The sequence below is a fragment of the Rhagoletis pomonella genome, unplaced genomic scaffold (assembly GCF_013731165.1).
Source record: "Rhagoletis pomonella isolate Grant_MI unplaced genomic scaffold, Rhpom_1.0 Rhpom_scaffold_00001, whole genome shotgun sequence".
NCBI lineage: Eukaryota > Metazoa > Arthropoda > Insecta > Diptera > Tephritidae > Rhagoletis > Rhagoletis pomonella.
The window spans coordinates 98,586,210-98,598,647 of record NW_023458555.1 but is presented as its reverse complement, the minus strand read 5'-3'; the positions used below and the strand labels follow the sequence as shown (position 1 = coordinate 98,598,647).

Below are 12,438 nucleotides of genomic sequence, written 5' to 3'. Positions count from 1 at the left end.
GTTGTTTGCCACTTCTCTACCTTCAGCTACAACAAACAAAATTTTCTGTCATGCCAATATAAAAAAAAGGAGAAAATGGAAGCCTGTCCCGGTCAGTTGGAGCCATCCCACCCCTTCTAAGTGCCGACGGCACTTAGCCTTGAGTTCCGCCGGAGCTCCTAGTTCATCATGCGAAACCCCCTTTACCTGACCTAGTCCGTCAGTCAAACGTTTGTCACCTGTTAAATCGTCATGTCACCTGTAATATACCCACGTCCCCTCCGTGTTGCGCCTAAGCAGCACCCACACCAACCTGAAAATTCCTAGCATTCCATATTAAATAATAATACTATGTTCAACCGAATTTCATTAGAATACACATTCATTTATTAAATTGAATCAAAACAAAACCTAACACATAAAACTCCTCTTATACTATTTCTTTACTTCTACTACTAACTGAATCTGAATTTTATGATTATTATTACTATAGATATATGTATATATATATATATTTTTTTTTCCTCTTTTTTCTTTGCCTAATTATCTACTTCTATTAACAATATCTTAATTATTCCCTAACTCACAAATATCTATCTTTCTTTTGTATTTTTTTTTTGTTTGTAATCGTTTTTGTATCTAATTATTAGAATCTCAAAAAATATGCGTATACATATGCACATATATGCTTAACAAGTGCAAACATGTATGTATGTACATGTATTTATGTGCCTTGGTTACCTCACATAAATATATGTATGTATGTATATATGTATATGCACGTTTTATGTTATTATTATTTTTATTTATTTTTTTTTTTTTTACCGTCGGTGACCCTTCCTAATGCTACTGAGTATGTATGTACATATATATGCAGATGTTAAAAACAATAGTGACTTCTCACTTACCAGTATGTGTGTATGTTGTATGTCCACCGATGCTAGCGCCAGCATGCAGACTACCTGGGAAGTGTTTGGGGAGAAAAACAAAGCATATGTACATATAACTACTGGAAAGGAGAGCAACCAAACAAACAGAAACAGGTGGTATAGTGGATCACGCTTAGTGGGTACGTATGCCACCTGTTTTGCTTTCCTTTTCAGTTCGGCCCTTCCCTACGTCGCGAAAAGAAATCGATCGTCGTTAAAAGGTACGTATTTACACCGGCGCGAGTGACAAAAAAATTACATAAAGGTGAATATTCAAACAAAAAAAAATACAAAAGAAATTCACAGAAGTGTAGAGACTGAATATTAACACTTATGCAATATAGGCATTAATCAATGTTACTAACTTTAACCAAAGTTGACAAAATGCGAATGTGGAACATAAAAGTACTTAAGTGTAAAGCGAATGTAGTGCAATCAATAAAGCGTGATGAAATTGAAGTTAACTCAAAATCGAAAATAAATGCAGAGTAAACAATGTGGTGAAAATAAAAGTATGTTTAAAAACTAATTTAATAATAAATGCGGTGTAAAACAAAAAATGTAGCAAATTACGAATTAAACTAACAAAAGGCTCAAAAATTAAAAATAAATGCATATGTAGTAAAATGTAATGAAATAAAAAAAAAACAATAAACTTTAAAATTCAAAACAAGTGCCGCGTTAACAACTTTAAACTAAAGTGAATCCAAAAAACGGAGAAATTTTACGAATTTTAAGAACTTAGCTTAAACCAGGTGGGTGCTGGAAATCCAGGTGATTGTTATGCTGCCGTTCGGGATGCGGTGTGTATGCTGCTGCTCATAGATGGGTGAGTTTGAGTGCTGTGATATGCGGTGCTTCGATGTTGTGTGTTTGGCGATCTTGCTTAAGCCGGTGCTGTGCATATGTAGCCGTACGTATTTATGTATGCGGTGGTTTTTGTAAGCTCTCGAGCCGCTGGTAGTGGACGTGAACGTCTATTTCGCCGCCGGGGCGCTTAGCACACACGGAAGTATAGTTGGCGCGGCCCGGATATAAATTTTGTGAACTTGACCAAATTGGGTTTAAAATAAAATGTCTTAAACAAAAGGTTTTTTTTTATTTTGCGTTAAGCACTTTGCTTTTACTTTTCAAAATTACTTTGTCGACCGATTTGGCGGGTATAACAATTCGCACTCGAGCACTTTTGCTTTCAACACAGACTTTCTTCAAAAGAATCTCGATTAAGGCTTCAGCTCGCTATTTAAGCATTTTCGACGTTTATTTTGGTTACGGTGATTCTGCCGTTCTCCTTTTGTTTACAAGCAGACACATATACACAAGCTCAGGCCAGCCAATAGCAAGATCGCAGATCATGACATCGAACCAGTTGTATCGCACCCGCTATTTTGACTTTGGACTTTACGTCCTTATGGTAGCCAGTGGAAAGTTTTTATTTTGTTTACTTATACTGCTTCTACTGTTATCACCAGGGTGAATTTCCGTATGGGGTGGTTCGAAAAGGGTTGCTTCTCTGATTTAGAATATGCATGCATAGATATACACATGTTCATGCATATATCCACATATATGTATGTATATATATATTTATATGCATGTATATTCATATTAAATCGGCTGTCGTTACACCATATGCCGGTTATTTCAATACAAGTGTGGGTGGCGATTTCTTCCCCGATGTATCTTCGAGGTGCGGTGAAGCTTTTGCGGCGAGTACAGATGTATGTTGATGGTTATATCGGTATATGCTTGTTATGTGCTGGTGGATATGTATGTTTGTACCCTGTGGGGAAAATCTCTAGTTCTGAAACGGTGCGCTTCTAGTACATTTAGACCCAGTACTGGTTCGCGATAAATCTCTTTTGCATGCAAGCAACTGGCGAATTTAACATGGCGATGTCCTAGGAAGTGTCAATTGCCCCCCGCTGCATCCCCTTTTCGATAGTTCCGAACTAGACCTAGATTCTATAGTTCCGAACCAGTTCGAAAATCGACAGACGAAAGAAAAAAGTATCATGATTTTTCAATATTTTTGGTTCATCCGTGGCGCGATTTTAAGTTATTTTGGAAGAATTGTGTTTTCAATTTGAAATTAAATTTGTTTGAATGAAGAAATGTACGTTTACATACCTTTAGCTGTAGGTGAGTTTGCAGAGGTGCTCGCTGTTATTTATTATATTCCAGACGGTCCCAAGATGTTGAAATGTTAACACAAATTTTAGTTTTGTATTACCAAGCTATGAAAAAGCATCTGCGAAGCACAGAATATAAACGTATTTGAACGAAAAAGCCGCCGAACACATATCTATGTAAAGTAAACAAGTTAGTTCCGAACTAGTTCTAAATTGGACAAATAAGATCTAGTTCGTTCTGCATCCCGTTTTCTATAGTTCCGAACCATTTCTAAATTCGTCACTTTAGATATAGATTTCTAGTGAAAAAACTGTAAAAAATCAGTTTTTTAAAAGTACCACTTTTCGCCGATTTTGGACTGGATGGGATCTAGCGCCTATCGGACTGGTTCCTTTTTGGCGATGAAGACCTGGTACGGAACTAGAAATTTGATTCACCAGTCCGCGGTTTCCCTGCAGGGTATCTATGGTTGGTATGTGTGTATGTGTGCTAGCGCGTTTGCAACTATCTGTGGCGTATGTAACTGCACAGCGGTGAATTCAGCGGATGCAGACGTCTCACAATTTTTGTGGCAGGATATCGATGGTGACTATTTCAAGTGGCCGGCGAGTGTAGGTCATTTTATTCACATATACATATACATATGTGTAAGTGCAGGCGACCTCCAGTTCCAAAGATAGCACTACGTTGTGGCTCTGCGGTCATCGGTACCGCGACAATCCGGTAAAACGACACAGTCATCACCATTAACTGAGAATTCTGTATAAAATACACACTTTAAGACACTTTTCCTTAATTTCATTTTTTTATTTTTTTGATAAGTACAAAACGTTGGCACTGCAAAATCACTGATTATCACCACGTTAGCTCCGTAACTTTTGTATCTGACCCGTTCGTCACCAACCGGATCGTTTTATACCTTTATGCCAGGCTAACTGACTCGATCCGTGTTATGTACTTATGTTCTTACATATGTATAAAGAAAACTAAAAAGAAAAAACGCTGTTTGGAAAAATCACACTCCCTGAACTTTATTTTACTGGGCCGATCGAACTTTCACTGGGCATTATGTACTTAAAGTTGTGGTTTGATCAGCTATGTTCGATGCGACACTCATGCACTCACACAGTTACACTCGGTTAACAAAGATGTTTGATTGGACTACCTATGTTCGATTCCACAATTACACACCTACACACTTAATTAACATTGGCGTCTGACCACTTATGTTTAGTCTACATCCCACGCACGCACACTCGCACATTAGACGTATCTGGCAATCAGCTGGCGCTACACATTTGAGGGGATTTTTTCAAAAAAAAATGTTAAAAAAATTATTTTTATTCATAAAAAACTCCATTTATGGAGGTGTTTTGAAATTGTCCAGCTCACTTAAATCTTAAAATTTTTTCGAAATATTTTGGTGGAAATGTAATAGATTTTATAATTACAATGGAAAAATAGTACCGACTTTTTTTGTATGGGGAGTGATGCAGTCTAATGTACATACATGAAAACATTGCTGTCCATAAGTACATACATATGCCCATCAGTACCTATATCAACGAAGCCCGTTTGCTTCATCATAAATATATCCATACAAACATATGTACGAATGGATGTAGTTACGCGAAGCACGCTTGCATATTGCTTGGTAGCGGCAGAGCTGAAATGCGCAATGAGTTCGTTCATACATCTATATCTATATCTATACTATCTATCTATATCTATACTAATTATATAAAGAGAAGTCCCTTTTTTTTGTAACAGGTAATCTCGCGAACGGCTGGTCCGATTTTAATGAAATTTCGTATATAAATAGCTTTCAGCAACCACCATGTTTTAGACTAAAAAATTTTACTTTTTTAAGGTAGGTGGACCAGGGACTGATCTATTCGAAAAAATCTTATTATGGTCCGATTGGCTTAAATTTTGTACGTAGGTAGCTGTTTGCCTAGGTTATCATAAAGGATCCTCTTTTCCGGGAAGTGGGCCAGGGACCGATCTATTCGGAAAAATTCGTATTTATGGTCCGATTTGCTTAAAATTCTTTTGCCTAGATTAGCACATATGATTATTTTTTCCGGGAAGTGGACCAGGAACCGATCCAATCGAAGAAATCGTATTTATGGTCCGATTTATGGTAAAATTCGGTATGTAGGTAGCTTTTTGCCTAGGTTAGCATAAAGGAACCATTTTCTTCCGGGAAGAGGACCAGGTACCGATCTATTCGAAAAATTCGTATTTATGATCCGATTTGCTTAAATTTCTTTTGCCTAGATTAGCACATATGATTATTTTTTCCAGGAACCGATCCAATCGAAGAAATCGTATTTAAGTTCCGATTTGCTTTAAATTTGGCACGTAGGTAGCTTTTTGCCTAGATTAGCGTATAGTATCCTTTTTTCCGGGACGTGGGCCGGGGACCGATCTATTCGAGAAAATCCTATTTATGGTCCGATTTGCTTAAAATTTGGTACGTAGGTAGCTATTTGCCTAGGTTAGCACATATGATTATTTTTTCCGGGAAGTGGACCAGGAACCGATCCAATCGAAGAAATCATATTAATGGTCCGATTTGCCTAAAATTTGGCACGTAGGTAGCTTTTTGCCTAGGTTAACGTATAGGATCTGGCAATCAGCTGGCGCTACACATTTGAGGGGATTTTTTAAAAAAAAAATGTTAAAAAAATTATTTTTATTCATAAAAAACTCCATTTTTGGAGGTATTTTGAAATTGTCCAGCTCACTTAAATCTTAACATTTTTTCGAAATATTTTGGTGGACGTCTTAAAATGTAATAGATTTTATAATTACAATGGAAAAATAGTACCGACTTTTTTTGTATGGGGAGTGATGCAGTCTAATGTACATACATGAAAACATCAATTTGCTTAAAATTTGGTACGCAGGTAGCTTTTTGCCTAGATTAGCATATACGATCCTCTTTTCAAGGAAGTGGGCCAGGGATCGATCTATTCGAAAAAATCGTATTTATGGTCCGATTTGCTAAAATTTGGTACGTAGGTAGCTTTTTGCCTAGAATAGCATATAGGATACTTTTTTTCCGGGAAGTGGACCAGGGACCGATCTATTCGAAAAAGTCTTATTATGGACGAATTTGCTTAAAAGTTGGTGCGTAGGTAGCTTTCTGCCTAGATTAGCATATAGGATCCTTTTTTTTCCAGGAAGAAGTGGACCAGTGACTGACCTATTGGAAAAATCTATTTTATGGTCCGATTTCCTTAAAATTTGGTACGTAGGTAGCTTTATGCCTAGATTAGCACATAGGATCCCTTTTTCCGGAAAGTGGACCAGGGACCGATATATTCGAAAAGATCGTATTTATGGTCCTATTTGCTTAAAATTTGGTACGCATGTAGCTTTTTGCCTAAAGTAGACCAAGGACCGATCTATTCGAAAAATCATATTTATAGTCCAATTTGCTTAAAATTTGGTACGCAGGTAGCTTTTTGGATCCTTTTTTTCCGGGAAGTGGACCAGGGACCGATCTATTCGAAAAACTCCTATTTATGGTCCGATTTGCTTAAAATTTGGTTAGTAGGTAGCTTTTTGCCTGTATTATCATATATGATACTTTTTTCCGGGAAGTAGACCAGGGACCGATCTATTCGAAAAAATCATATAATAGTCCAATTTGCTTAAAATTTGGTACGTAGGTGGCTTTTGCCTAGATTAGTATATAGCATCTTTTTTCCGGGAAGTTGAGCAGGGACTGATCTATTCGAAAAAATCGTATTTATGGTCTGATTTGCTTAAAATTTGATATGAAGGTAGCTTTTTGCTTAGATTAGCACATATGATTATTTTTTTCCGTGAAGTGGACCAGAGACCGATCTATTCGAAAAAGTGGTATTTATAGTCAGAGTTGCTTGAAATTTAGTACGTAGGTACCTTTCCTAGATTAACATATATGATCCAGTCTTTGTTCTAATATGTTCCGTTTTGTTTGAAAGGTGGCGCGTAGGCAGCCTACTGCCTGGATGAACATATAGGATACTTTTTTTCTTATAGGTGGAATTGAATGAGTGTTTTACAGTTTGAAGTGTTTTAAGGCACAGATTCAAGGACGATTCACCATCGATCCGGATCATTGTTTCCGTAAGAACTTCTTCACGGACGTAATGCTTTCGTTAGGTTTTTTAAGGCGGCAATGGAGGATATGCTTTCTGACGACCACAAAACCATATGTGACCTTGAATTTTGGTGAAAACTTTGTAACAAATATTTGAATAAAGAAATAAATTTTGGGCGGGACGAAGTTCGCCGGGTCTGCTAGTACATATATACATACATATATGTTTACATACATACGTGCATTCAAACATACATATGTATATACGTATGTATGTAGGTACTCGTACCCGTCATGCGTCACTTTATTTCTCTTTTCGCCTTCCCTATACTACCTATATCTTTCTTCTCACTCATGAAACGTTTCAGTTTTAAAAATTTCACTCTCCAATTTTGCGATACCGCCGCCTAAGAAGTTTCACTTCAAAAATATATCTATATGTTTGTTCTGAAATTTTTATAACTTTGCAATTCTTGAATGTCAGTATTTCGAAAAAAGGCTGATAAGATTTTAGTGAAAATGGATTTTGGTTACGTAGGTGATATCAAACAAAGTTGTATTTTCAATTTTTGTCGTACGTTTTAGTGAACTTTTAACTAATTCAGGAACAGTGTGTATAACATAATTTATTAAATTAAAACCAATATAAAAATACGTAAAATGTTTAAAATGTAATCTAACTGCCTTACTATGTTTCATGAACGATAGGATAAACGAACGTTTCGTCTGCAGACGACAACATCTCTGATTGCGATTTTATTATTCTATCGATCGTCTTTGTCTTGCTTTTCATCGATTACGTGGCAATCGTCTCGTTTGTGTTTAAACCGACCAGAGTGATGTCGCCGGACTAATTTTTGAAGCATTCCTCTGCAGACGAATCGCTCGAATTGCCTATCGTTCGTGACACATAATAAGCAGGTTAATTATTTGTGTATCTATGTACATATGCACTCCGCGACGCCTGGGTTCAAACCCTGGTCAAAGCAACGTCGTAAAAAATATAGAAAAAGGTTTTTCTTAACAGCGGTCGTTCTTCGGCAGGCAATGGCAAACCTCCGAGTGTATTTCTGCCATGAAACACAGCTTCTCATAAAAATACAATCACCATTCGGAGTCGGCGTAAAACTGTAGGTCCTTCCGCTTTGTGTGACAACATCAAGGCGCACGCCACAAGTCTGGGGAGAAGCTCGACCAAAAACTAACTTATGTGTAAGCGCCAATCTATTATTATTATTATTTTTATGTACATATGCATATTCGTGAACTAAATCACGAAAATATTTAGTTTTGCAATCGCGGTTTATGAAATAAAAATGTGTATCATATTGGGTAAAAAGATTTAAAAAAATCTATATTTATTAAACATGTTTCGAGCTTGCGCAATATTGCTATCGCATCGCATTTCAGAGAAACCCCCTTTATGTTTGTTCATGTTTGCATAATATCAATGTGGTGAAATATTAAAAATAATGCAAAACTTTTATTTTATAGCATTTGTGTAACCGTCGTCGTTCTGAATGTTCATTTTCGTTCTCCACAAACACATCGTATGGCTCCTTGGGTGAAGTGCATTTTCGTTGATTTGCTTCCAAAATTTTTATTCATAAAAAGGCCAAAATACAACTTTGAAAGGTGAGTATTCAAACCGTAAGCCAATGCTAGTACAGTTTTGTTGCAGCTTCACACATTCTACACTCCAAAAATTTAAATAACTTCTTGATGGTTGAAACAAATTACGCCCCGTCGATAAATCTCGAAAAACCGGACCACAGATTACAATTTCAATTAATTGAGGGATTCACAACGGCGTCATAAGTATCGTATTGTTGTATGTCGTAAACTTTAAACGCCTAGGCCTATGTGAAGGCCTAAGAACGATAGAATTTACAACATGCCGTTTCTGGAACTTGAGCAGAGCAGCATAAGGTTTGCTGCTGATCCGAATGCTTATATACATACATATGTCAGTGGTGTACAACGTTGGCAGAGCTCCCAATACAATCGCAATATTTTTGTATCAGTACCCAGTAGAAGTCGGTTGTATGTATTCTTGAAGGATGCTTGCTATGTGAGTGAATTAGTGTGAACAATTCATGCATAGTCATGAATTTCCACGAATAAATTCAAATTCTAGCGAATTGCAAGCGATTGTACGTTGTCGTTGTTTTAAAAACATTTCTTGATAAATTTGAAGTGGAATTTTTGTAATATTTTCAGTCTTGTACAAAAATTTTAGTGAACGGACGTGTTGTGCGATATTATTTTCAGCACAAACGGGCTTATACAACATGTGCATTTGCATATGTAAGTGCTACTTATTTGTATGTCCCCGTATATTAGAATGTATCATAAAAGTAGCATTTACATATGGGGAGCTTGTCAGAATGCTTAAATACTCTTCCATTAATGCATTTTTGTATGTTTGAAACATTAATACAGCCATATGCATATAGCCATTAGCGCACACTAGGGGTGGGGTTTGGGGTTCAAACCCCCCCTAAAGCTAATAACCTCAAATGCAAACTGTATCTTGAAGCTAAGAATCCTGCTCTCAAGGAAATTATAAGAAATATTTATTATAATTTCTGTTGCTTGAAAAAGCGCTTCGCTTTTGCTGTAAATTTTCATGAGGAAATAAATATACGAGCATTTTTTTCTTGAGAGCTGCAAACTGATTTATGAAAATTTGGTGGTAGAAGAAAATTTCTTTTCCATTTCTCGTCCGTCGTTTTATATGAATTTTTCGTTTTTCTTGAGAGTTCAGTTAATTTTTTCGGAACTCGAAATATTAAAAAAATTTAGCAAAAATCACCATCTATCGAAAACCAGAAACCAGAAATCGAAAAAATGAACATAAAAGTGCAAAAATTCATGGAATCAATAAATTTATTTTTACTGACTCTTTTTTAAAATTTGTATTAGGTACTTTTGAAAGTTGAGCGCATCTTGAGTTTATAGAACTTTTTATTAAACAAGTAGTTTTTAAGGAAAGAACACAACCGACTTCAATTCTCATATACAAATTTAGGGGTACCGTTAATTTCTTCATGATCCAATCATCGGATCTCTAAACCAAATTACGGGACGACACTTGAGGTACCATCTTTCCAATAAAAAAAGGATTATTGAAATCGGTTCACGTGGTAAAAAAGTTATGTATTCCGGCGAATTGATAACCTCCCCTTTTTTGAAGTCGGTTAAAAGTGTTTGAGTTCTGTTAATCTTATGTAAATAAAGTGCAGTTTATGAATTTTAAAACGTTTATTTATTTATTACATACTGTACATAAAACTTGCATAAATGTATTTTAAAGAGCGTATTATCAAGCAAATTTTCAGTATTTCCCGGTGATATATCTTCAGAAATATAAAACCCCCTAAAATATATTCCTGGGTGCGCCCCTGCATACGGCAGTAGTACAAGTGTATGATTAAGGTACGCATACGCTCTGAGAAACCACGCGTGTTGAATGGAAATGAGGGTTAATTTATACTGGCATGTATACAAAGCAGCAAGCGCATGCTACCAACAGCGATGTTGTATGGTAAAGATTTCTACTGGGTATGTGAGTACTGAACAAAACAGATCGCGCAAGAGATGCTTACAGCATGAAGTACAAAGGCAAACCAAAAGCTCAACCAGTCAACGACGTAGCGTAGACGTAGGTTGACGCAGATACGATCTACCTTATGGGATTCGCGTGTTAACGAAAACTCACATGACGGTGACGTTGCCGTTTCTTCTCTCTCTCTCTATCAACAGTAAAGTTGATATGCTGCTACGTACGTGGACCTACCTTTACGCTACGTCGTTGACTAACTGCGCTTTAACCGGCTGCTAGCGGCGCATAAATTCGGTAGCGTCGCACACACGACTTGTACGTGAAAGCCGAGTGGCTCCCTGAGACTCCCGTGTGCACCACTGACATATGTATATATCTGCTCCAACGTCAGAAATCCTCTGCTAGCCGCCACAAGATGTCGCTGGAAATCCGAGTCCAGAACCCCGACATATATGTCGGAAATTCATAAAGTATGCTGGCATACATATATACATATATACTCCAACGTTAGAAATTCGTAGTGTGCTTATAGGCGTTAGAAATATACGTCAGAAATTCGTAAAGTGTGCTGACATACATATCGAGCCCTAACCGCCAAAGGGCGTTAGCGACCAAAAGTAAATTTTTCAGTAGGCGTTTTTATTATTAACACGGCAGTAATGCAGATAATAACCTGAAGGTCAATGAACAAGTTACGTAGGTATATAATACTGGTGATATTATTTGCCCATATTTAATGGAACAGGTGATTTTGTCGCTACGCCCTTGCATGGAAAAAAGTTGGATGCCTAAAAATATCAAAATATTTGCCATATAAATGGGTTTTCATTGTTTGAATTAGCATTCAATTTTTTGTTGAGCGGCCTTTAATCCCTTTCAACAGAGTTGGTCGCCAGCCAACATTTGCCCATTCAAATTTTTTAGCGTGCATCGCTGCGTTGAGTTGAACACAAATGTTGAACACAAAGTTGACCAATACAAACACTGCTTAACACTCAACCCCGTAAAAGTGCATGTTTTGCCTACTTATCCTTATCGGGATCACGTATTTCATAATACAGGCATTTTAAGCCACCTTCTGCTTTTCAGGCCAACCATCTCCCCAGACCATGCACCAAAGGGCAGAGGATGGGCCTTTTTTGCCTTATTGGAGTGCAATATTTTAAGAAACGAACACAGAATTTTCCTCTTCTACTAACTCTGTAAACTCGCTGAATGGGACGAGGGCGCCTTTAGTTAGCTCCGCAGTAACTATCAGCCGGGCTCCCGTTTCCGAATTCGCAAAAATTTTGCGTTTTAGTTGTCAAATCGCATAATTGCGCGCTCTCACAATCGTATATCGCAAAATTTTCGCGGTTTCAAATCGGAGACTTTAGACTTAGTGGAATGAAAAGTAAATGAAGTTGCACGCTTAAATAACCGATTTATAAAAGCTTGGACAATTTTTATTTATTAAAAGAAATTCTTAAGATACATTTCGCGTACTTAAAAATAAATATTATATTTAATTTATTTTTTAATTTAATATTTGCGGACCACATCACAAATTTTTCTGCAGCAAAATTGCCGAAACAACAACTGTTTGCGATTTGATTCAATCGATAAATCGATTAACTTCGCCAAATAATCGGTATGTAATTGAGGACGCCATTATTATTATTTGTTGAGAGGCGTTCTTGCACAGTATATTTCTTGGAAGAAAAAATATTTCTAATCAAAATGTAAGTATAATAAAT

At 36.7% G+C, this 12,438-nt stretch overlaps 1 protein-coding gene across 1 annotated transcript in view; it reads left to right on the top strand.

Annotated features, from left to right (window-relative positions):
- The first annotated feature begins 12,379 nt into the window (after positions 1 to 12,379).
- Positions 12,380 to 12,438, top strand: part of LOC118749153 — a 1,990-nt gene continuing 1,931 nt past the window's right edge. The window contains exon 1 of the mRNA XM_036483924.1: positions 12,380 to 12,423. Within this exon, the coding sequence (XP_036339817.1) occupies positions 12,422 to 12,423 (2 nt within the window). The 5' untranslated portion in view covers positions 12,380 to 12,421. The remainder of the gene's footprint in view (positions 12,424 to 12,438) is intronic.